General features: G+C 39.1%; 1 protein-coding gene across 15 annotated transcripts in view; it reads right to left on the bottom strand.

The window, feature by feature from the left end:
• Positions 1–25,792, bottom strand: part of CCDC88A (coiled-coil domain containing 88A) — a 79,669-nt gene extending 53,877 nt beyond the window's left edge. For all 15 annotated transcript variants that reach the window (XM_074906215.1, XM_074906680.1, XM_074906956.1 and 12 more), the window contains exons 1-4: positions 24,998–25,792; positions 24,779–24,879; positions 6,299–6,407; positions 2,609–2,678 (exon numbers count right to left, since the gene is read on the bottom strand). In XM_074906215.1, coding sequence (XP_074762316.1) covers positions 2,609–2,678; positions 6,299–6,407; positions 24,779–24,879; positions 24,998–25,060 — 343 coding nt within the window. In that variant the 5' untranslated portion in view covers positions 25,061–25,792. The remainder of the gene's footprint in view (positions 1–2,608; positions 2,679–6,298; positions 6,408–24,778; positions 24,880–24,997) is intronic.
• Positions 25,793–26,386: the final 594 nt, after the last annotated feature.

Below are 26,386 nucleotides of genomic sequence, written 5' to 3' on the forward strand. Positions count from 1 at the left end.
GCTTGACCGCCTTTTAAAAGCCTACCTGAATATCATTTCCCTGTCTCTCCCCTACATTCTCTGAAGGAACACAGTAAAATATCGAACAACTCCAGCTTACCACAGCTACCAACCATCGTGTATTTTTTTTCTCCCTTTTTCTGCATCACAAATACAGAAATAGATGATTCTTTTCTACACCCTCTAACTTGCTGCTTGAACTTTGTCCCTACCCTGCCCTATCCTTTGATCTTCGCTGCCCTCACTCTTATCCCTGACTTTATATCCTCTGCAGCCTTCCATCCTCCCCTGGCTTGCTCCCTCAGAAATATGAACTGGTTTTAATCTTTCCTCTTCCCCCATTAAAAAGCATTTGCTTAATTATTATCTCCTTTTCCCTTTTCCTCTGTAATTTAAGTTAACATTTACAATCACAGCCTGTAGCTCTTCTCCTCCAGTTTTCTCCTCAAACTGGCTTCCTGCCAATTAGCTCAACTGAAATGTTACTTGATAAAGTCTCTGATGACCTCTTTTTACCAGCATTCTATCTACATTCCCCTTGATTAGCCAACTGCCTCTGATACAAACATGTTTCTCTTCCTGAAATCTTATCTGACCTTGCCCTCTGCAATTTGTCATCTTCTGGTACTTCTCTGCTCATCATTCCATAAGTGCAAAGGGGAAAAAACGAGGAAACATTCCTAAGAAAAATCACAGCAACGGCCAAAGCTTCAGTGGACCAAATCCTAACCACTATCAGAGAACTGATTTTTAATACAGGGGCTTGCCTTGATGTAGTCAGATTAATACAGCCAGTCTCTCAAAAGGTCACTAAAGTTGGATTTTGCTACACTTGCCCAACGGAGAAAAAAGCTTAAATATCCCTACAGGGATGGGGTCCTCTTTAAGTTAACACAGAAAGATCAGGCTTAACTTTCAAGGGGAAAAAGTCCTGGATGGAACCCCAAAGAACAGGTCTATCTTCTGATTTAGATCAAACACCATGATGAACTCAAGCAGGAATCTGAAACACCTTCAAGAATACTGTCCATACATAACCAAAATTTTTACTATGCTATGCTAGAGCAAAGCCATATTTTCTCACAAATCCAGTCACATCGCCCCAGGAGAACAATACATACACGCTTGAGGTTCCAGATGCCAAACTACAAAAGCTGCATAGACTTAGCTGAGGTCCCAAACCAGGAAGAAGCTTTCTTATTAATGACTAAAGCATAGGGTTTTTATGTATACAACTGAATACTAAATTATCTTTGTGGGGTTTTGTAGTGCATTTTTAATAAAATTTCATCTTATACTACACCATGTTGTTAAGATGTATTTTGTCACACTATCTTAAGAATAAAAAGAAGTTACTACAAAAACAATACTATGACTTTTTTTAAAAAAAATTTGTTTTTCAACTAAATCTGGTCTCTAGGCAAATCCATGGAGTCTTCCAAAAACCTGAAGAAAGTCTGGAATCAAAATATAAAAGCATGATGCATTCTGTTCTTTTGGAAGAGACCACATTCACACTTCTGGGTGCACACGATGGAATGCAGCATCTACACATGAAACTTAAAAGGCTGTGACCTCAGAAGCAAAAGCAGCGATATTCAAAAGCAGGAAGTAAAAATTAAAAAAAATTAAATCAAGATACCTACATAAATGGGATATATGCAGATGAGATATGGAAAGTATCAACATCATGAACCCTGAAATTGTCAAGTGAGGTAACACAGATGGTTCTTCTTGCTCATGAGAAAGATCTTGTCTCACGTACACAGAAGCATGGCATATAAGACATCTTAAATAAATAAAAAAAGCCAGGGGAAGCTACACAGCCTGTTAGAGCAGTTCCTAACCTCTCTGCTGAGGTGCTAGAACATCAGAAGTAGAACACCTGGGACACATAAGACCCAAGTAAATAAATTCTGCCCAATCCATAGTGGCTCCATGCAGGCCAGGTGTGTCTGCTCCGTGCTTCTGGAATTGAGAGCATGGTGCAGAGATTCCCAAGTGGCTGTGGATAGTCAGCTGGGTCCATACAGGCTAATTTTCTTGGTCTGAAAATTGCAACTTTCAGAGCTGGAAGCAGAGAAGGTGGGAGCATGGAGAAGACAGCATCAGTTCAGGGGAGAAAGCAAAAAGGTAATTGCAATATTTTTCAGGTAACGATGTAAGAGAAGCAGGAGACTTTTGGGGGATGAAAAACAAGAATTCGAAGCTGGATCAAGTGAGATGCACTGAACTGCCAATTTTCTCACGAGTGGATTAGGTAAAGGAAGTTGAAAGTGTAGTAGCTGGGAATACTTATATTTTTCTCATATCAGCGGCTCACTGGTTGCTGAGAAATGCACTTTGTTTCAGTATAAATCCTAGTGACAGCCAGTGCTGAGCTTTGGACAGAACACATTTTTGTAAGGCGTGGACCTTGGGTGTGAACAAAGAAATTGTTACTCATCATTATAAAATCACTTATTTGCTGAAAGTATTTACACAAGCTTCTGTTGAAAGACTTAATCCAATAAGAATTGTATTACCAATGAAATAACAGAAATTATTATACCTATATAAAATTTCAAATTAAAATAAAAAATATTAGGTTTATTAAAAATAAACTTACCAGAAAAAGGATTTTTGCCAATTATTAACACATTTGGCAAAGACATCATGATCAATTGCTGCAAATTCTCCTATAAAAATTAATTAAAATACTATTTAAATCATATATACATGTATTGAAGGGAAGCAAACATCAAATACTAACCACATCATATTAATTTCTCTTTAGTGGTAAGTAGTTTTAAAACTTTCCAGGTCTTCATACATACATGTTCAATATTGAACTATACGGACTCTAATTTAAAAGAAGCAACTTGCAAGTATGAATTACTTCTACAGAAGCCCTGTTTTACTGGTTTGCAAGATCATCTCAACACAGTAAAAACCTCTCGTGGGAATAAGCTGACTTATGGATCTTAAACCAATTAGATTCTGTGCCTCAGAATGCAGCAAGACTCCTTTAAATTATTATAGTGTTGATGTTTCTCTGACCAGCTTATTGATAGATTTTATTGCCTCTAGATTGCATTTATACTATTAAATATCCAACGTCCTCTGTTTCCTATCTTGGTGGCCTCGCCCAAATGGGGATGTGAATGTTACAGCTTTTTTCCTGCAGTTATCCTGGGACAATCCTGAACATAAAGGTACAAAATCTTATTTGCATGATCAGGCAGAGTTTTAGCTTCTAAGTCACCCACGCTGGAGCAGCAGCTTTGCCTATCTAGTCTATAGATTGTTTCAATGGAGAGTTCCTGCCAGCCAGTAATGGCTGTAATCGGGGCAAATCCCCAGTCTAGACAGAGCCTAATTCTTCTGAAGCAGAATAGTCTTCCTCCTGTTCCCAGATGTTTATTCACAGCAGATGCCATCCTATCAGCAGCTCTGGAGTCATGCTTTTGTTTTTCCACAGTGACAGGTTCATTAATACATAAAATGTTCATACTCCAAAGCAACATATTCCAGAACCATCGCTGCTTTGCATCCAAAAGGCACATATTATGGGTCATATTGTCATCTAAAAACCTAAGTCAACTCATTTGATGTCACATTTGAAAAATGTCAGCATTCTTGAAAAACATCTGTAGAAATTATTAGCTGTAGCTATACTTCGCACCAGTTAATAGAATAAACAAAAACATTCTATCTGAATTAATACTAGACTGAAAGATGTGTACTCTCATTGCACATGCCTAAGACAAATAGAAGGAGGGAGAAAAGTTTTGACCTACTCAAACATCATGAATTTCCACCCACCATGACTCTTTGTACTTCTGAGTCTAAAGACAATTTTCAAATTAAAAAAGAGATACAAAGTGCATCACAAAGTTTTGAATCAATGAAGAACTGATAAAATATGAGGAATTCAATGAGTACTTATAGCTACTACAAAAGAAAATCATATACTGTGAAGAGTGGAGGCTTGGTGGCTTTTTTGTTGTGTGGTTTTTTTGTAATAGCTCAAATAATTCCATGATGCCATTATAAAGCTTTTCTTACTGTGAAGCAGAGCACAAACAGTAGTAACCAAGAAATGTGTCCTCCATGGACTAACGACATTAGCACCTCTTTTCTTACAACACCTCTGCAACACCTCTACCTTGCTTCAATGTCTCCCACCTTATCTGTCACACAGTGTTAACTTCACCAGCAAGTTTGCTGTAACTGCTCTCAGGTTTTGTTTGTTTTTGAAATGACTGCTTCTATTAAAAACCTGAAATTGGAACCTGTGCAGCTCAAAATTCACAGACTTCTTTTAACTGATGTTTAACCTACAAAAATAAACTAAGCCTGTTTACAAAATTCTGCCTTGCTTGTACAAACTTTTAGAGTTCATTAGCATTTACTTTATTAAAGACTTTCACATCATGTCAAATGAGGCTGACAGAGCACCCATGAGAGTCATGGAAGCTCACTGTATTCAAATCTCCCAAGCCCACCAAAACTTATAGGGGGATCAGTTCTCCTGAATCAGTTGGTGAGAACAATTCCACATTCTTATGCTGCCAGGAAATGTGTAGGCTCAAAAGACTGTTCTGAGACCTAGTAAGAGCTTGGTGATGCTGTAAGGAAGTTAAGTAGCTTCCCTGGAAAAAAAGATGCAATTGTAATTGCAGAGAAGAACAAAGATGAACCAAAAAACTTGTGGAATTTAATGTAGCTTTCTTATTTTGAAAGTTATATTCTATCAGTGTAGGTTTTTTGACCAGTATATATACAACACTGATGCAATTATTTGCTAAATTGAGACACTGTTTTCCACCCATGTTGTGAAAATATGTGGAGTAAACTAGCATGGACAAGTTCACAATAAAAAGTTTTAAGAGTCAGGATAACATAATGCTCAAAATGAAAAATCCCAGTATCTGTCACTAACATTCCTACTGTAATATTCCAGAGGTTAATCAACCTTGTAGCTCATCGCAGCCATTATTCTCCATGTTGCCTTACTCTTGGATCTTGGGCAGGCTGCTGAGGACGTGCAGGATGCCTGATGCCTATGCAGACAGCTGCCTGTAGCACTGTGGCGTGCAGGCTCCCTCCTCTGCCAGGCATACCCCAGGCTGAGAGAGGCCTCTCCATGGATTCCAAGGCATCCATCAAGCACTGCCTTTTCTGAGCTGGGTCACTTCACAGGTGACAGGAACTAAACCGACCCCTTCCTGAAAGCAAGTTTGCTAAGCTGCCTTGCTAACCCATGCACAGGTTGCGGGAAACACGAGGTGCACCCAGACTGGGCGGAAACAAAGACTTCAGTCCATCCTGTAACACTTCTCTCCAAACCCAGTGAACTATCACAATGCATAAACCTCCCTGCATGCATGTGGGTGTACCTGAGTGAACGCCAACACATGCAAAAAGCCACTTTAAATCTCAACAAGTGTTCCAGTTAGGCTACTAAAGGCTTTTACTCCTACTAAAATGCCAGACCTGTGATGTTTGCAAGTTCCCTCACACGTACTATTCTGAAAAGGCTGGCATCTCACAAGACTAAAGTCTGCAAGACTGGGGAGAGAAAGGGGGAAAAAAGTGTGTGCAGTTATCTATAGCTTACACTTACACAGGACAAACTTGAACCATTAAAGGCATGGTGACCTATTTTAACATTTCTTGATTATTATTTTTAAAAAGCTCTATTTATTTCTATCACAGAAGTCTGGAGCAACATTCACAATTCTGAATAATTCAAAGGTAAGTTACCTCAACGCAAGCAATTCTGCCTGATAGTATTGTATAAAACTGGCTGACACTGTAAGGCCAAAGCTGCCCCGGGAATGCTTTGTGTTCAAATAAGATCAATCCTGTCAGTGCTTGAGCCTTCTGTTGCACCAGTTGTGAAACACTAAGGCCTGGTCAGAAATGACCACCCTCAGGAAATGGGAAAGCACATGGGTCTTAGCGGGCAGCACTTATGCCCACATGTAGTAGCTGCCATGTAATAATTTCTCCCATAGGTACAAAACTTGCCTCAATTCAGAAAATACCAACCAATACTGCTTAATGTACTATATGAGTAACTGACCATGCAGAATATATTTTATATAACCAGATCACCATTCACAGACAAATGTTTCCAGATTACTAACATGGCTGTAAGTTAAGCGTGATAAACAATTTGACCAGATTTATAAACAACCATCCCTACAAGTATCTCAAAATATTAATCTTATTTTTGTCACCCTTAAAGGTATAAGCTATAAAAGAATACTTAGAAACAATTCCAGGCAAAACATAAGAAACAATTACTGACCTGATAGTAAGTTTTTATTTGTTTCACCAAAATAGACAAATTTTGAATCCTTAATGATGCATCATTGTTTACTTTTTTGTTTATCCTCTGATTAGCAGACTTTGGATTACTGGGGAAAAAAAAAAAAAAGAATAAGTTAAACACACTGAACATTAATCCTTAAAGCACTCTATCCAACACAAATGATATAGTTAATGTGACAGCGTAACAACTTCTTGCTTTAGTTACCATGCCCCTTTTTTTCCCCTCAACAAGTAAATAAGGAGCCATGGAAGTGACTGCCAAAGGCAGCAAGAAGTAACTTGAAACATCTGTGTCCGATAGAGGTCCTCAGATCAGCCCCCTTTTTGGCTATTAACGCAGTATATAATTGAGAGCACCCATCCCCACTACAGGAGACTGAGGATGAGAAGAAAGGTTTTGTGGCTCTGCACTTCTCCACAAGCAGCCCCATCCCTGATGGGATACAGAAAGCTGTAAAGTAAATATTCCAGCACACACTGCAGACATAAGGAATCATTCTCACTGATGCAGACAATTACAAATAACGGAATTCAGTCTGGCTACATTAACAAATGTCTGTATACCCAAAGACTATACAATGCTATTTTACTATCATGAGGCACAAAAGCAGAATGTAAGTTTTAATTTTTAGAACCATAAGGAATATGAAATACATCATGCTAACACACCCTAAATTAAATTAGATTTATTTACAGATGACTGAAATCTGTCAACAAAGGGATTATTAATTGGAGGTTTTCTCATGTACTTGCACATACTACCAGATTTTTCTCTGGTTTATCTTGGCTTCAGATAGGAAATCAATCCCTTTTTCCTCCACAAAGTCAGAAGGATCTGAGGAAATGCAGATGAGTCACCCTTTTTAAATATCTCATAACATACCACGTTATTAGTCACATACAAGACAGCATGACAACCACTCATTGTGATCTTTCAAGGAAAACAATGCAGAATCAATGCAGCTCACCCACAATACCCTGTAAAAGGCTTAGAGAATTCAGAAGTGATGGCCAATGTGAAGTTTAACTTTTACAAAGATACTTGAGACAGTTGCACAACACAACTTCTATTAGTTAATGATACTATTTGTATTGTTTAGCGATATCATCAGATCAGTGTGCAGCTGGCTGGAGTACTGCACTCAAACAAGAAACTACCAACTTCTCACTGTCAAACTGGAGGTTCCCACAAGGGTGTGTGCCTGCTGGGCCTGGTTTTATTCAACACTGTCATTAATGATTTAAGACAATGGAACACAAAATACACTTAGCAGAACTGCCATTGGCAAAAACTGGGAGGAATTAAAAAAACCCAACAAAACCCAAGAAAACCTTCAGAGAACACTATGACAATTGAGAACAACCCTGATAAAGTACAAAAGTGGTGTGACAGCAGTGTAAGGGAACTGAGTAACAACATGTTCAGGCAAAGGATTAGACTTGGGAATCAACTGCAGAAAGAGAAGTAACTTGGTATAGTGCAGAAATGACCTGAATATTGTAGCAGACACAACCAAATACCAAGGGAAAAGCAATACCACTGCCAAAAAAACCCCTGATTTGTCAATTTTCTAGTACAAGTGCTGTCTAAAAGAGAAGTAGCTGTTCTATACATGGTACAGAGGATGCTTCATTTAGTTTCACACTTCAGGGCAGGTCCACATCTGCACAGACTTTTTCCACAGGAGAATCGCGTAGGCTCTAAGCAGCACGCAAAGGCTCCTCCCAGGCCTCCCCTCAATTACTTGGGCATACCATGGTACTGGGTGACACACAGGTACCCCTGCCCCTGGAGACTGGGATCTGCTGATTGACAAGCACATCCGTCGCAGAGCAAGCTCCTGCAAGATTCCTTCAGAAGGGACGAAACAGAGCAGCTTACAGGTCAGCACAAATTGTCTTGGCAGGACACTGAGGCCCTGCAACCTGAAAGCCAGATACTAGGGATGCACACAAATTGATGGCTGTGCAAGGACACCCCAAAAAGAACATGCATCATTAAGAATATGTATTTTATCTAAAGAAACTACACCTGAGTAGTCGAGATCATCAATATACAGGTGATTCATATGTTTCTATATAGATACTCAACTCAACTGTAATGTCCAAGTGTCAACAACCAACCCTTGCAAATGAGCTATTCCCTCTACTCCACTGAACACAGAATTATCATGATTTATCTTGATGCAATTTATCACTTTGGTAGGTTCACATGGTTCCTGCACAAGTGTCACTACAGACAAATCTTACATATTTTTAATTTTAAGTTACCTAAGCAAACTTTTATTTGCCTTTTACAGCTTTCTTTGGTTTTAGCGTGTTACAACTTTTAAAAAGACACATTTACGTCTTTTCTTTAGTTTACTGCTATCAGAATACCCTGGCCTGTAAGCATGAAATAGTGTAGAAGAAACTAGATAGAAATAATGTAGAAGTATATTAGAAATAAAATCGAAATAACATAGAAGAAACATTTCTGGGAGAGGAAGTCAGATCATCTACAACCCACACCTCTAACACAGTCATTTTGACAAGAAAAGCAGTAAGCATAACATCTTTTTTCTCATACATATGAATATAAATCTAGGAAAATTAGGACACAGATCCTTACACAGGTAATTGCCTCATTCCTAAATGCCCTTCACCACATTCTTAAAAATACTATAAACAATTACAGTACATTTTAGCATATATTAGCCAAAACTATGTGATTAAGATGTCAATCTGGATTTATTAATTCAGCCAACCTGTAGCTGCAGAAGGAACTAAACGAGCTAAGAGTGATTATGCTTTGCAGATGTGCAGAACTGAACTCCTTTCCAAACTGAATTCGTTCAAATTTGTTAAAATCAGAAGAGAAAATCCAGAATAAATCCTGCTGACCTGATGACATACAGAGATCAGCTGAAGTCTCCTATTTCTACATTCCTCTCTCCAAAAGGCCGATTTGGGCCCTTAATCTTCATCTTTAATCTTAACGACTATCGGATTATCTCCAGGCTTTTTCATCATCTTCAGCAGCATTTCTACAGTCATACATTTTAGATGACTCTCCCTTTAGTGCACTCAAAACAGAGGGCACTGCAGTTTCCTGGATATTGTAATAGCTCTTATTTCATTATCAGCACAAAAATTACTGTGCAACCACAAGAATTCAAAACACAAGTGTCATAAAAGCTCAGACTCTACACTTTCTCATTTCAGAAGCCGTACTAGATCTTGTGAGAACAAAAACTTGAATATTTGCATAGCACTGCAGCTTCACAATGGTACTAAACAGAAATCTTTACACACGTAAGACAAATTGTTACTATCCCCATACAACAAATGGGAAATGAACACAGAAACAAATTCCTCAACAACCACAGAAACAATCAGTGACAAGCATATCTGTGTGAAGGAGGAAAAAAAATGGGCAATTAGAGCCTGAAGATTTCTTAGGACACAAATTCCTAGTTCCACACCTTTGTCACCATCATCTCATGTTTTGCTGGACAATTATTTCACTACTGGGTCTTGCACACACCAAAGATGCAGCATGTGAACTTTGAGTTTTATTTGATGATATGAAAATTAATTTTTTAAATTAGAAGCCATAACATCTGGTCAAGATCGGGAACTGTAAGGTGTCATTGTACTTATACTTGCACTTTGCTTCTGAATACCAGCATTTCTCCTCACAGTCCAAAAATAAATAATTCACATTTCTCAAATGATGCACTAACAGATACGGAATCTGAGCACTTTTAGAACACTTTAGCAGACACTTGGCAACAGTACAACAGCAAATCATTCTTGTGTTTCATCTTCATCCTAATCCTTAGAAATTCAACAGTGTACTAACAAAGACCATCAGAAATTCTGAGGTATAAGTTTTGTGTCAAAGATAATGTTGATAGATATCAATGATTCGTTTAGATATTTCAACCACTTTTGAAAGTAAAGCAACATTCCTTTACTTCCATAAATTCACCCACGTATCCCACTCCTCCCAAATACAGAATTTTTTGCTTTTGTTTTTTCATGTGGTACATATCTTCATCTATCAAGACCAACTCAATGACTGATACACATTCCTCATGTTTTATAGAAATTCCAGGCTTCTTTTTTGATAAAAGTTACACTATTCTGGGTCAAAATGATTCATTCCCGTATCTTAAAACAGAAACCATTGCACTTTTTTTTTTTTTTTTTTTTGGCATGAATTGCAGGAAATGGTTTACTGGGACTGTGAATTTTGCAGGGAAGGCTTGGGCCACAGATGTGTTCTGGAATTGTATCTTTACCACTTGAAAAAACTCACAGGCCAATCACATGGTCCTTTGCTAGTGCACAGTATCAACAATTAAAATCAGAATGTTAGCCTCAGGACAACCTGGTGTACAGAACATATGTACTTTAATAATCTTAAATTTTGCCAAAAGATTATGTTGACAGGTCCAACAAACACAAAACTCAAAGTTCCCTTAATATTTTTCAGCAGAACTTGAAAAGAGTTCATGGTAACAAGAAGTTTAACCCCTTGCTCTTGAGCATCAATAAAATCAGCTTACTTAAATAGGAGTATTAACATTATTAATCTCTACCAGTCATTTTTAATGGAATTAAACATATAACCTCAATAACTCACTCTAGTTAGTAGGAAAGTTTTACTTCTTGGATTTTGTCACTTTTTTGGTAAAGACTGTTGTGCTGGCTCATTATTCTTCAAACAGGGGAGGTAAGTTGTCTTTTGACAGTCTCAATCAGTACATGTTAGCAATGACCAGGATGACTTCTACTTGGAAAAAAATTGTTTCTAACCTTTCCTGAAGTGAAATCCTGCTCTCAATACCTTCCAGTGCAAACAGAACTTCACCTCTGTACTACAGTAATTTACATCCTTCTAACCACATTATGTCATTAACTGATACTTTACAAACACAGACTATTAATAGGCTACCTACAAAAATGATCCACATGTTGAAACGTAAACATTTAAAATAGAGGCCACTTGGTAGAAGAATCCTTCAGTGTTTGTATTTACCAGTGTTCCCTATTCTTCAATCACTGCTCTATAGCTTTCAGATTCGGTTTGAACTGTCAGTTTTAACTTGCAACATGTATTAAACAGCCAAGAACAGGCCTGATGGATCACTTCTTGCACCATGCACTGTTACCGAAAGAACTAGGTCATCCAGCAGAAGAGTCATCATTTTAAAAAATAAACCCACCTTCATTTCCAATACCGATAACCTCATTCTCTCAAAGCCTCCAACTCTAAACCTCAGTAGTCTCCTTAATTTACAAAACACCGTTTTAAGTAATCTTAATTTAGTCAATATAGTCCATCTTCCTAAATGTTGATGGCTTAATGCGTTCCTCTCGAAGAGGAAATAACATAGCATGATGTTAGCTGCATATTTTCCATTGTTTTTTGTATAATTGTATTGTGTCAGACTGGTTCAAAACCAGGAATAGACATACTAATTTTCTTATCAAGCATTTGAAATAACTAATGAGAAAAACTAATGAAATATGATGTGCAAATACTTTTCATACAGAAAGCTAAATGTCTAAACATCAATTGCCAAAATTTGTATCGTTTTCAAGAGCGTGCATCTTTAAATTTGTTTACATTTTTTGGCAACTAATTTATTACAGATTTTAATAAATTACTTGTATCCCTATGTTGAATTGTTCAATTTTTATGACCAATAAAATTTTGGTAAGAATTTATTTTTATTAATGCTAAACAATTCTGTTTATTAGAATACATTGGGTCCAACACCGGTGAAATAAACTAGTACATGCTGTTGGAAATACAAGATGCGAATGAAATAATTTTGAAAATAAATCAGTTCTGAAATAGACTTTTGTAAAAATAGCTTTAAATCCAGTTTTTTAAAAACATAATATTCTAGTGACTACTGCACTAGTTACACTATAAACATTTAAGGCAGTACATGCTTTGAACTCTGAATTGCTCCTTTTATTAGGTGGAACTGCTTCAGTGGCAAATAGCCTAGCAAAATAGGGCAAATCTGTCTAGAAGTCAATAGGAAGCAAAGCAGTAACAGATACCCTTAAGCAATTTTACATTTAAGAGCAACCTACTTATGACAAGATACATTAATTTCAACAGCAATAAAATCAGACAAGAGCATCTCTCCCAATAATGCATTAGTTTAAAACTACTGATTCCAGAGTGAACTTCTGGTTTTGAAATACTACCAGTGTTGTGAATTACAGATTGAGACCTCATATAATCAGGGATTATGTGTCTTTAATTTTTCATTGACCAAAATCTATCAGAAATGGGAATGTGATAGCTTAATGGCTTCATGCTTAAATCTATGCAGACTGCAAACCAGTTGTGTCCTCTCTTGCCATCTGTTCCTTGATGGTACTTAATAATTAAGTCTAGTACTATAACGCACCCTAATTTTAAATATATCATTGTTTGAAAGTATTTGTTAAGTACAGTGAAATGCTGAAACAAGCACTCTGGAAAAGATTCTACACAAGTGTACATTTTAAAGGGTAATAAAAACTGTTATTCTATCTGTGTTTTAGCTTACAGTAGCACAGTATTCACCTTTATATAGAAATGTTTTCAGCCTAATAAATTCATATCTCTTGCAAAGTCCCTTTAATTAGAGTACTGAGGCTTTCACTTGCTCTCTGCTGAATATCAGATTTTTTTCATAATTTCAAATAATAACACAGCATTTCCTTTATTTACTATTAACAAGAAAATAATAAACACGTACAAGATGCACTTTACAAAGGCATTTAATAAAGCATCATCCTTTTGCTGTGAAAGTTCAAGTAAATCCAAGACCTTCACTAGAGAATAAGTGATAAAATCTCCAATTTGCTTCCAACATTTGAAGCAACACCAGACAAAGCAGTACACTGAAGCAATGAAGTTATCAGAAGCACCTTCACAGACGGGACAAAAGGATCACTGGCCTTCACCGGTGTATTGTTTGATCAGTTATAAAACCATCAGCCACAGTCAAAGGGTAAGTCTGCAGGAGTGACAGTGTCCAAGAATGGGGCAGATCTTTAAGTAAAATATTGGCAGTATCTGAACCTTGGGATCATGCATGTTCTAGAAACAGTGGTGCAAGACAGCATACTTCAAACTCCCTCTGGCATTTATCAGTATGACCAGTTTCTGCTGCCAAAGAGTATTTCCATGATAAGTGTATCAACAAGACAAATAAATCTTAACTCCTTTTCTATACCTCTGGCATGTGTTCATCAGGATTTCTGTACTGACAGAAATGGATTTGAATGGATGACTTCCTCAAAGAATAATAATTCAGGACACAGACTATCCACTGTTGGAGAGCGCAGAGAAAACTTGGCACATTTTTATCTGAAAAAATAGATGGCAGTAAAATCCTTCCACCTCTTGAAGAGGATCATGCAAGCCCTGAGGCTGCAGTGGATCGATTACATGGCCAGACCTGATGGCCGGGTGACATCACACAACACACACACGACTTGGACAACCGGAGATCCGCAGTGTGACTCGCTGAAGACGTGAGGGATGTACGTTCTAGAGTTGTTCAAGTGTTCACTGCTTAGCCTTCTATCTTTGTGCACTTAGATCAGATCCAGTAAAAGGATGTTCTAATCCTTGGGATAGGCAAGCAAAGGTTGTGATTTACATTAACCACTCATTCTTTGCAACTTTTGCATGCCATTATCACAATCCACCTCTTACTTGTAATACACCTGTATTTCTACCCTTGAGACAATACTGTTTGAGCAGCAATCAATGCACAGTTAAATTGGTCAAGTAGTTCTGCAGACATCTTCTCAAACATGCAAAGGTACCATTATAAACACTGAGATATCCTTTACCACACAATAATGTACATATGAACATTGCAGTTTAAGGATACTTTGCTAACTGCACTTAGCAAAGATGGACTGTACGTGCCAAAAGTTCAACAGCTGTATCAAAGGGGTTTTGCCTCATGCTAACGTGAGTTTCAGGAAGTAGACGTAACCTCAAAAACCTTTCGGCCCTTGCACAAAACCCCATTTCCTAGGATTATGTCCAACATCATAAACTATTAGTAGGCATAGGGCTTCAGCCTCCTTCAAAAAAACCACGACCAAGTGGCCTACAACAGATCGACTGGCTGATGGGGATCACAGGGAACACTGCCAAAAACACGTGAGTGGATACTGAGCACATGCAGGGAGCTTTTTCCTACTCCCTGCCTCAGCTCGCAGCATCTGACCAGGCTGAACTACTCACAGGGTAGCTGCTAGTGCCTAAGCTCTCTTGTTGGCACTCACAGCAGTGGAGCTGCCTAATTACTCATGGCTGAAGAGTGCTAGAACAGCTGTATCTGAAGCAGTGCCACAAGCCTTTGTGCCGGGTAACCCCGTCTCTCCCTTGCCCGGCAAAATGAGCCTGCTTGTGCCTCACGATCTCAGGGCTGCTCTGACCAACTGCTCTGCTGGGTGGTCCCACTGTCAGTGGTGTTATTTGCAGGAAGAGACATCCCCTCACATCTGTACGCTCCAGGTTTGCACGTCAATGTGCAAACAGCCAGAGAAAATCATAGCATATTCAAGAGGTCTGGTGACTGATCTTTAATTTCTCCCTCCCAGAGTTTTAAAAAGAAGCAGTGTTCACAAGAGCCGTGATTTACTTTTTGTCCTTTCTCTTTTCATTAATAGTAATAAGGAAGATGCATGCAGGTGAGTAAATTGTAAGAGAAAAGGAGAAGAAATAGAACAATTCACCTGTCATTTACTAAGCACACACGTGTATCACTGAATTAACACCCTGCAAAGACCCCTAACTTCCAAGTTTACAGAGTAACAGACATCTTTGGCATCACATAGTATGAAAGAACTTTACTACTATTGTTTCAACTTGACTATGGGATGCACTTTTTTTCTATCACACTAAAAGGTTCTATGTTAAAAAAAGCTTTCTGCCAAAGAAGGAAAATAGCGAATCACTACTCCCTGCCCCGAGTAACCTGGGTGAGCTACTAACATCAATGAGAATGCAGAGCAGCCTCTGCCCCACAGCTAGCAAAAGGTAAGCTGGGTCCCACCAAATTAAGAAGTTTACTGATGGAAAGGAAAATTTATAGGATTCAGAGCATCACAGAACACTTAACACTGTCACACAAAATAAACTCCTGAGTATTAAATCACTGAGAAGTCCGAAAAGAAACAATGTGACAAACAAAACTTTTGAGCAAGCAGATGAGAACCAGAAAGTCTGACAAACATGCTTTACTACTTCTACAAATCTAAGTACCTTACAAGGGTTATCTTGTTGGTTTGGTTGGTTGAGGGCTTTTTTAATTGCAAAAGGCCTAGTAGGAGATGCTGTTTGAAAAGGTACAATTAGACTGCTGTAGGACTTGTACTATACTACTTTACCAACTAAACCAAAACAGAGACAACACAGGATGCAAGAGCAGACAGTCTACAAGGGACAAGCAAGAAAGAAGATGGCCATAGCACAAAAACAAAGTTCTGAGAATAATGACTAGCGAAGTTTTGCTTTCGACTTCAAGCCTTCTGTTATTCAAGCATTGTGACTCTCAGGGGCAACGTTTTTTACCTCTGAAATGAGCTCAGATTTTAAGAGCTATTCAGGCAGATACTAATTAACAGAGTAACTGAAAACTATTTGACTTTGTGATTAACACCTCAGTGTAACTGACCATTAGAACACTGCAAACATTTACACCAGCAATAATCCCGTGACAAGAGTAAGATCAGCTTTACATAAGTAAGCACTCACAGGGCTGGATCACAAGATGCAGCGTGACTTGATACCCAACATGAGAGGGCATTAAAGTGCAAAAATGTTTTTACAATCTACCTTGGAAAGAACACTCTGCAAATACAGGTAGCAGTTTGGAACAAACATCAGAAACAGTTATAAAAGCAGCAGAATAGGGTCAGAAAGTCGTCATCATCACAGAGAGGAAGCAGCACAGAACCATATAAACACTTATTGCCCTTAGCAGGTGACATTTGTGGAGCTAACAGGCTAAGATATTTAAAATATTAATAAGGTAAAATAGCTAGGATTTTTTTAAAAATACACATTTATTCAGTCTTCTTTATTTAAACTGAAAAAAAAAAACCTCTTTAAGAGACAATAAATTTGTATATATAAATTCTTCTCTTCTACCCTAAGCAATTTCCAACACCACAGCAATATGTGCTTTGCTTTATTTGATAATCATAGCACTACCAAAAATAGTTTCTCCTTGGAAGACTTGGAAAAACGTTCACTCATTTACTTTGAATCTTGCTGAAGCTATCTATACATTCTCAAAAATAATTAATTAGTACTTCAGATGCAAAATAGCCTGACCACAGGTAAGCATCTTGGCACACTGAGTATTAAAAAATGCAAGAGATAGTGATGTGAGATCAGCCTAGTGAGATAACAAAGCTACCTGAATCTTACAGTGACTTCAGTGACTAAAAAGAGCTTCAGTCGTAAACAGACTGCCACATAATTTCCATTAAATACTTTTAGTTAGAACACTATGAGTCTAGAATTCCCTTTTTTATGAAGTACAATAAAGCCTCTATAAGTAATAACAATAAAAGACACATCTTCTTCTTGGTCTGTACCAATTTTCAGACTACCATGTGACAGATCTGAGCCATTTGTACACATTATTCCAGGGAATAAGACAAATTCAAAAGCAAGGCTCCTGGAAATAAGGGGATTGCCAAAGAAAATAAGTTCTACTTCTTGTAAAAAATTTATCCACGTGAGCAACTGCATTGCTTCAGCACACTAACTGAAATGTGTGGCAAATTTTGCATGCCCATCCACAGATGTACAATCTCCTCTGATTCAGATATAATAAAGCAGTACCTGAAGGACCTTACCCCGTTAACTACCCAAAGCTATAAGATAAACACCTGTAAAATAAATGCATTCTTTTAATCTTAAAACATTAATATCAATATTCTTGCTAAGATGCAATCCAGCACTCAGTAAGTATGACATCTATCTACATTCTATCACACATCAACTAGTATCTGTATTTACTCTTGTCTGGCATATACAATACAATATTCTAAATATACAAGTATATTCCCAAGCTACTAGGAAACTACACAGACTTTTTTTTGCTCATGGGCCTATTTAAGAAAAACGAAGGTACACACAAACAAAAACTAGAGCAAATATTTCCCTGCAGCTTAAAATAAGGTAAAATTCTGTAATAAACCTAAGCGGACCCTTATCTCCTGTAACTCTCAAAAAGGAAGCAAGTTTTTGAGTGTATCTAAATGCACAACACAGACTCAAAGACTCACTCAAGAGCCAGGAACACAAGACAAGCCTCTTAAAAGTTCATCCCTTGCTATTTCCCAACCCAGAAATGCAATGTAAGAAAGCACACCAACTGAGTCTGGGTCAAGCAGTAGTCTTGCTTCAATTCAATGCCTTCACATCAATTAGTCCAATGAAATGAAGGGGGGGCATTTTGTAAATACTGTTTAATGTCAACTGCCTAAGTGGCCATGCCTCTTTGGAGCATCTTAAAGCATAAATACAGGACTCTAAAACAAAGAAAACAGACTCCCACAAAGTTATTACCAAATAATCTTTGACCACTGAGGTCATGGGCTCTAATAAAGCAGCATTTCAAAAAAATGTCTTGATCCCTAAATAATTACTACATAGGGAAAAGCGGTACAGGAAAGAGGAAGGCAACAAACTGGTGTTAATTTAGAGGAAAAGGAGGATGAACCAAAAATAAGAGGAACACATGAAAGAACACAAAGCTAAAAAACCTCTTCTTAACAAAAGAACCAGATGAGGAAAAATCTAGAAGTAAGCTTCTCAAATTTAACACAGGATTAAGATGTGCTTGATTTTGTGACCAATTTGTCAGTTAGCTACATTAGTTTTTAGAAGAAAGATCAGAGTACAGCAGTGCTTTGCAAAGGTTTGTGGTGCAGAGATTCCCAAACTAGTCATGAAACCTGAAGAGACACAGCCTTCTCAGTGAAAGATGCAAGCGGATCGGCCCAGGTCAAAATATTTGTAGCTAACCTAAAACTCTAGAATTTACTGCTGCTGTACTACCAAGAAACATGGCAAGGTTGTAGGGTGGCTCAAGGAGGCTCAGCCACTTGGGCAAACACCTTTCTGGTATCAAAATTAGAGCAAAGCAAGTGGTGTATTTGCCTGTCCGTACAACACAGGGAGTCAGGACAGTGGCAGTAGAGAAGCAGAGGCAAGTAAAGAGCCAAGTCAGCCCTGCAAACAGAAATATTACAGCCAGCCATAACTGGAGCCAGATATCTCACCCAGCCTCAACACTGGGTGCTACGGAGGGCAAAAGATACCTACGTGAGGCACTGGGCCATCACCCCCGAAGCACACAGCACTGGGAGGTGTCTGCCCTGGCTCCCTCACACACACTGCATTCCCCACACGGCCCTGGGACTTCAGCTGATGCCCACTCTGCCCCGGAGCAGTGCTGCCCTGTGCTCAGCACCTCTGCCTCCTCCTCCTCTCACTCCCTCAGGCACCTCTGCCTGCAGTCTCCAACGCAATATACCACTATATGTGTGGCTACATTCAAAACAGCCTTAACTGAGTTACGTCACTGGAGACAGGTTGTTAGTACACTCCTCCTTACCTTTCCTGGACAATGAAACACATAAAATACATGCCTGGAAAGCTATTAGTATGTTTAATTTCATTATTTTCACAGAGTTGATTTGAAACAGCACATAGAACACAAGTGAAATGCAAAATACTATAAAACCGTACACCCATACTGAATATACGTCGTTTTCTTACCAGAATATTTTCAATGCTGTTTTGATTTTAGATCTTTCAACTAAGACTGCTATTTATGGAACAGGTAGATAGAACCTGCAATAGAGGACCTCTGTATGTATTAAGAAATGTTTTTTAACTCAGCTTTTACTCCCTGGCCCCAGCTACAAGCCTAGACTAAGGACGGGATAAGTAGTACACTACCAAAAAAAAGGAGGCAGACTCTAAGAAAGGTAAGACAGCACATGAAGAAGAGAGCAAAGAAGTGGATGTATACACACAGAGGTAGATTAGATTATTTACTTCTTAATGTTCAAAACACTGTGAGAAACAAGAGTGAAACACAGAACAGTTTACTGAACAGAAATAATAGAGAGTAGATAGGATGAAGAAAAGTGGACACCAACTGTGGAAAGAGGTAGAAAAGCATTAAAAACCCCTAATAAAACAGAGACATAAGCAAAGATCAAACACTTGAAGCATTTTACATTCAACCCAGACCTTTTTCCTCTTTAGCTATCAGAAACCTAAGAGCCTCAGAAGTACAGGTATCAGCCCATGTCCACCTCATTTGTCCAATTCAAAGCTCAGTGCAGGCAGATGTTCAAGTTTAACATTAAACATCATTACACTGTAAGAACTCTATTTTCCTTTTTTTATAATCAAAATGTTTTAATGCCAACAGTCTTGACCAGAGTGCACATCCTGCTGGACCAGTTGCTGAAGAATTTGCTTCTTTACAGAAAACCCAAGTATTTATAAATCCAGCTTTCCTTCAGAAAAACCTAGGCTCTACTACTGCAGAACCACTCTTAAGAGCAGTATCTCTCAAACTACTGGAGTGACATCCACCTCGCATTAGCAGAAGCCTGACAGAGCACGTCTGAAAAGTGTGAATCAAATCCATTTGCTTCAAGAAAGTGAGAAAGGTGCAGACTTAATGATATTTGACTTCTTTTCTAAAATAACTGCTTTAACTCACCAATTTAATTTTCCCAAAACCTTTTTTTTCCCCATTTCCCCTCCCAGCCAGAACCTGGCTGCCTCTTGGTATTTGGTCTTTTTCACAAGAAAGAGTTAATTGGATTGGAGTGCGTGTTCCTGCACTCTTTCACAGAGCCAGGCAGCTGGCTCAGGCACTAAAGATGGAGTCCAGTTTTCAGGGGAAGATATAGGCAAGCCAGAAGTATGGGCTGGCAAGCTCAACTGTTTGGAAAAAAAAAAAAAAAGCATACAACTAAAGACTAAGAGCTCAGAAAAGGAGTCAATGAAGCAGTCTACACATTCTAGGCACACACCAGCAGAGTGGTGGAAGGAAACAGTCAGCCAGCCCGCCTGGAAAATTCTATGGGCATGAAAGGCCTAATGTGGATCCAGTCAGTGAAAACCAGAACAGCAAAAGGGAGAAAACCAGGGGAATAATAAAATACTTCATCCTTTCCAGTAGTTTTCAGCATGTCTGGATGCAACAACTGGTAGGGATAGTATCGACTGATACAGTCAATTCAGAGAAAAGTTAGGAACAGAATACCGTGATGAAAGCAGACGGGTTCTCCAGACAGGGGATTAAATTCACAAGTTTCAGACTCTGGTTCTGTATGGTACCAATTCTGCATACAGTTTGTCCAACAGTTCCTTTTAAAACCCATCCGTGGCCACAAATAGAAAGCACAGTAAAATAAACCCATTAAAACTAAAATACAGTTTCAAGTCTTTGTTACTTGACCAAATATTAATGGTGGTGCTAAATGTAATGAAAGTCTCAATCTTGTAATTACTTGCAGCTGCCTATTTTTATTCAAAGGAACTAGTAAGACTCTTGTCAGTTTGGGAACCACAGTTTGTACTTCAAGAGTTCCAGCACTTCTTACACAATCCTACTGGAATTCAATTAACAAGTATCAGAGAACAAGACCTATCAGAAATGAAAATAAAAAACACTCTGTTTCTGCAAGAATACCTTGATCTTCTTGGATCAGAAGAGTATATAAAAGTTACAGTACTAAGACCAAAAAAAAAAAAAAGTTGTTAGGTTCTGGAAAAAATATCTTTAGCAGAACTAAGTATTATTTTACTGTAATTGCACCTAGATGTGCAGCAGGTGACTAATCCCTTGAATTATACTGTTTCATTTATTTCAGTAGTATACCAACATATTTTACTCAAGTATATGAGGACTTCATAATGTTTTAAGCATTACTAGAGGTCCAGTAAAGGTATGAAGTATTCCTGGTATGTTCCTCCACCTCTCTGCCATGGCAGAACACCACTGCAGAGATCTCTTGGTTTCTGATTTATTTCCAAGAAGCATGACCCCTTTCTGTATCAAAGAACACAAAGAAAAAGGCTCCGATTTAGAAAGACAGATGGGTTTCTATCCCGAGGTATCAGATACTGACTGATCCCAGCAGAAGGTAGGTAACCGAATACTGCTGAAGAACTGGACCTAAATTTAAACAGGAAATGAGAGACATTCTCTGAAGTTAGGAGCTAATATTTTAATGCTGAAAGTCTCCTTAATTAAAAATAAATTAAAAAAAAAATAAATAAAATCGGCCTGTAGCATCTCCAGCAAGGGAAGAGCGCTTCAGATGTAACTGGACACTGAACAGTGAAACTGTGATTTTCAAATGTACTGAAACATCCAAAAAGTCTAAAAGACATAGAAGGAGTATAATGAATTATCCTCCCTCATGTATGTGATACTGATAAACTCAATGTTGGTAAAACCCAACCATCTCAGTACCATTATTCTACAACTACTCCAGTGCTGACATTTATTTCCTCTGACTGAATCATTATAATTGTTGAAAATAAATTTGGTCTAGACAAGGAGAAGCAAATGCCATACTAACAAACTCTCACTCGCAGCTGACGGAGGGCAGGATTAACTCTCTTTTAACTGAACAAAAACCCTCTCTGAGTAACACAGCCACTTTTTTTGATTGTGTAACTGTTTACAAACCATGCCTAATCCAATATTAGCACTCACTTTTATGGTCACAGAACTCTTTTTTTTCAACATTTGGCAAAAATAAAGTATTGAAGTATAAATAAAGCATAACCACAGCACCTCTAACAGCCTCCTCTTGTTCATGCCTTTAACGCCCTTTAAAGCATCTAAATGGCTTTCCAACCACAGGAATCGACCTGCACCATCACTGCCACCACGTAACAAAGGCCTCAGCTGACAGGTACACACTAGCTGTGTCCTCACAGCAAAACATTAGCAGTCTTAAATATCTCAAAACTGTGGTGCTTTCCACATATTTCTACAGTGTCACTCCTGGTGACTTCTGCAAGAGCTTCTAAGAGTGCCATAGCTCCTAACCACCGATCTCTAGTTCTCATGTGAAGGAAGTCAGTGAGAGATTTAAACAAACAGACAAACAAAAAAAAAAACCAGAAAAAAAAACACAAACCACCAAAACCCCCAACATTCTGAAGAAAAATATTTTGCTTTTGAAGCCACCTGATACAAATTTTTCTGCCACATTTCCTCAACATATGGTAGTTAAGACTGCAAGGAAAAAAGAGAAATACTAATAAAATGGAAAATACTGAAAGTAAGTTATATTGATGATTAGTAAGAGCTGCATCATTTAAATGTTTTTGCAAATGAAGACATGTTTAATAGGTGGATATTCAAAGTGAACAGGACTAGAAGTTGACACAGGTTTCCACAGTGACTTCACCAGAGGGAATCTGTCTGCAAAACATGAAACATTTTTTCCCCTCTTTCAAGCCTGGCAAAAAACCCAAAACACACCCCACACACCTCCCCCGAAAATAGCAATACAGTTCTGGAAACTTCCAATTCTAAGTAGTAATCAATTTTAATAGGTTTAAATCCCTCAAAAATGTATTTTAATAAAATACACCTTCTAATGTAGTTACAGCTTTGTAACATGAATTTTATCTGTATGCCAGTCCTTTTACACGCATCTCTAGTTTAAGGTAGTTTTGAACTGTTCTGACTACCAAACTATTTTAAGTTTACATCTCCCACGTGGGGTGTTTTTTTTTTTGAATACATACGCACACAACTCCCAAGTAAACCACAGTCATCATGGTATGGGGTCAAAGATGCAAAGTCAAAGCCAAACTCAATGCACAATGCCTTAAGCATGGGAATGTTCCCTCTTGGTAGCTCTCCATTTTACATACATGTATCCCACATCAGTTACCAATTTATAGTCCTAGTATTCAAAAAAAATACCGATGAAGTTTAATTTCAAGACTATATTCTTCAAAATCACCTTGTTACATTTCCAGTACTAAATTTGCCTTCTGACTGTCAAACATTTTTACCAAATAGAAGCTTTAAAAGTTAAATGTGTGGTCATAACTGACAAGTTACTTAATTTATATGTAGTCCAAGAAAAAAATAAATGAAGTGTGAAATAAAAATAGCATGCTTCAGCAAATGCATCACTTGAAATTCTTACTAAAATAGGCCAGAAATACACTCAAGATTTTTCTTAGAAAGTTCAATTCCACCAAGTTTTCCATGTTTCTCAGTATTACAAAAGTGAATACTCGGAATCTTAGTTGCACAGAAGTAGGTGACAAATAATGGTTCTCAAAGGATGCGAATTCAAACTTGTATGTAGTAACGTGTAGATCTTTTTACATAGATTATACAAGCTGAATGCCAACAGCAAAAACTTTTAAAGTGCTAAATATGACTAAAAACTATAGACAGAGTAAAAGGATACCCATCACTGAGCAGTGTTCCTGAGGAACAGCTGTCAACACAAGCTGCTCACCCACTGATGTATCTATCCAGCCACCCATTAGCTTAATTTTTCATACCTATACAAATAAGAGATGTATTTCTCTGCAACGACTTAAAATATCGGGAAAAAAGGCATGGAGAAATTTTTTCCACTGGTAACATTTTTATGATTATATGACTAGACACTTGACAAAAATGTTACTCTCTAGCATTACAGCAGCAGGCAACAATTCAGTCAAAACTATGATTACAAAAAGTTGCTACAGTTATAAGGAAATTTTTCAATCAATCACAGTTTTCCATAAACAATTTACAAAATGGTGTGAAAATGTTTCCTCTGTGGGTCACTGCCGGGAAACATTCTATACTCTCGATTAAAATATCCGTTTTACTGCACAACTGCTATCTACACTAATATAGAACTGTGAGAAGTAAAGCAGAAGGAGTTAAAGGACCGTCTATTTACTCAGGAAACAACATTATGTGACTCGCATATGATCCTTAAGTTGTCTGTCACATGAACTAAGATATGTATTAGAAGGTTATTAGCCATGCAAATTTATCCAAAATCTTGTTTATGAACATGACTTCCAGTAGAACGAACCTTTATCCTTCTCAGTGGAAATCTGGGTAACTATTTACAGTCATCTAATTTTCCAGTAAGTTCTACATACTGTGATTCAGCCTGTATTACACTATACATCCTGTAAATACATCACTCAAACATTAAACTGTAAAGAGTATCTGCTGTGCTCCAAAGTCTCCTCTTAACTAACCACATGACTACCTCAAGTACAAAATAAATTTACCCAAGTCAGTATGTGGAGGAAAAAAGTCTTCATAAGCAAGCAAAGCATACGAGAGCAACAAGGCAACAGCAAAAAAAAAAAAAAAAGCCGAAGCCACAACTTGCACACACTCACATTTGCAGCATGACTTCGTTCAGAAACACGCCATCCACTAGCGCCACATATTCTTCCAGGTTGGTCCCATTTCCTCCAGCTAACGGTCCAAATGTCTTAACCTAAAACATAATCATCATCACCGTGACACTAACTCCACCTTATTCTCTGCCGCAAGGCATTTATCTTCAAACAATGAGCAAATAAATGAATAGCGTGCTAGGAAAAATGAATGCTTACCCAGGTGACAAGAGGGCTAGACATGAACTGCTCCAAAAGGGGTGTGAATATTTCGTTCTCCATCTTACAAAAAAATGGTTAACATCAACGTAGCTCCTCTGATGCAAAAAAATATGAGAAGTCCTTCACTGTAGCAACTCTCTGCAGTGCTCCAAGGATTTAGCTGGAGTGAGTGAACCCCATTTTTACCATGCAATGCAACAGCAACAAAAAGTCAGTGCACTAGCAACTGGGATTTATCTTCCTCTTTCACGAAAAAATGCATTTGAAAGTCCATCTACGCGTATTTCAGCCTTTCCATTGATGTCTCTCCCTTCCTACATACCGAAGGAGTAGAAGGAAGGAAGGAAAGAAAAGAGGGAGGCTGCCTAGCTACTGGGATTCTGCATCAGACAAAAAAAGAAAAAAAAAAAAAAAAAAAGGGAAGGAAAAATCTGTTTCAGCAGCGGCAGCTCCTCAGAAAGGAAGGTGAAATTCCAGTAAAACTCTGCAGGCTCATCCTGCCCCTTCCCCACAAAAAAAAAAAAAAAAAAAATGCAGACAAGGGGAAGCAAAGAGGGGCAGAGACCGCCACCCCCACCCCCAGCTAAGACCCCCAGGCTGCTCCTGCACAGCGGAACAGCGCGGGCACCCCCCGCGCTGGCACCGGCAGCCGGCCGAGGGGGAAGCAGCCCCCGGCGGCGATGCGAGGCTATTTTAACCCAGTTCCCTTTTCTAACCCCTTCCCTTTTCCACTCAAGCACGCCGCGAGCCGCGAAGCGGAGCGGCACACGCCGCCTCGCCGCCCAGCCTCGCCCTTCCCCCGTCCCCTCCCCTCAGCCCCGCTCCCTCCTCGGCCCTCCGCACCCCCTGCACGCCTCCGGCCCTTGTCCCGCCGCTCTGCCACCCCCCTCCCTCCCCAGAACGGCCGCCTCGCCTCGCCCGGCCCGGCCTCGCCTCAGCGCGCCCGTCCGCGCCGCATCCCCCTCCCTCCCGCCCTTGCCCGGCGGGCGGGTCCAGCGTGCGGATCCCTCCGCCGTGCGGCCGGAGCGGCTCCCACAGCCGGGGATCCCTCCGCCGGCGCGGGGCCCTGCCTCCCCCCGCACCGCAGTGAGAGAGGGGCGGGGCGGCGGCTGCAGCGCTCGAGCGCGGAAAAAAGCGGAGGGGGGATGAACCGCAGCATCCGCACCCCCCCCCCCCCCCCCCCGCATACTCCGGCCTGCCGGGGGAGGGAGGACGGGCTGTGGGAGGAGGTGAAATCCAGACACACCCGCGTTAAGGCAGAACGCGGCTTTGGGGAGGGATTGAGCGGGGGGAGAGGAGCGCGACCTGGTTCCAGGGACGCGAAGGATGCCAGGCGGTGTCCCTGCCTCTGCCATTGTCCTGAAGCTGTCTCTTGCCACTTCTGTT

Source organism: Athene noctua, chromosome 1 (genome assembly GCF_965140245.1).
Source record: "Athene noctua chromosome 1, bAthNoc1.hap1.1, whole genome shotgun sequence".
NCBI lineage: Eukaryota > Metazoa > Chordata > Aves > Strigiformes > Strigidae > Athene > Athene noctua.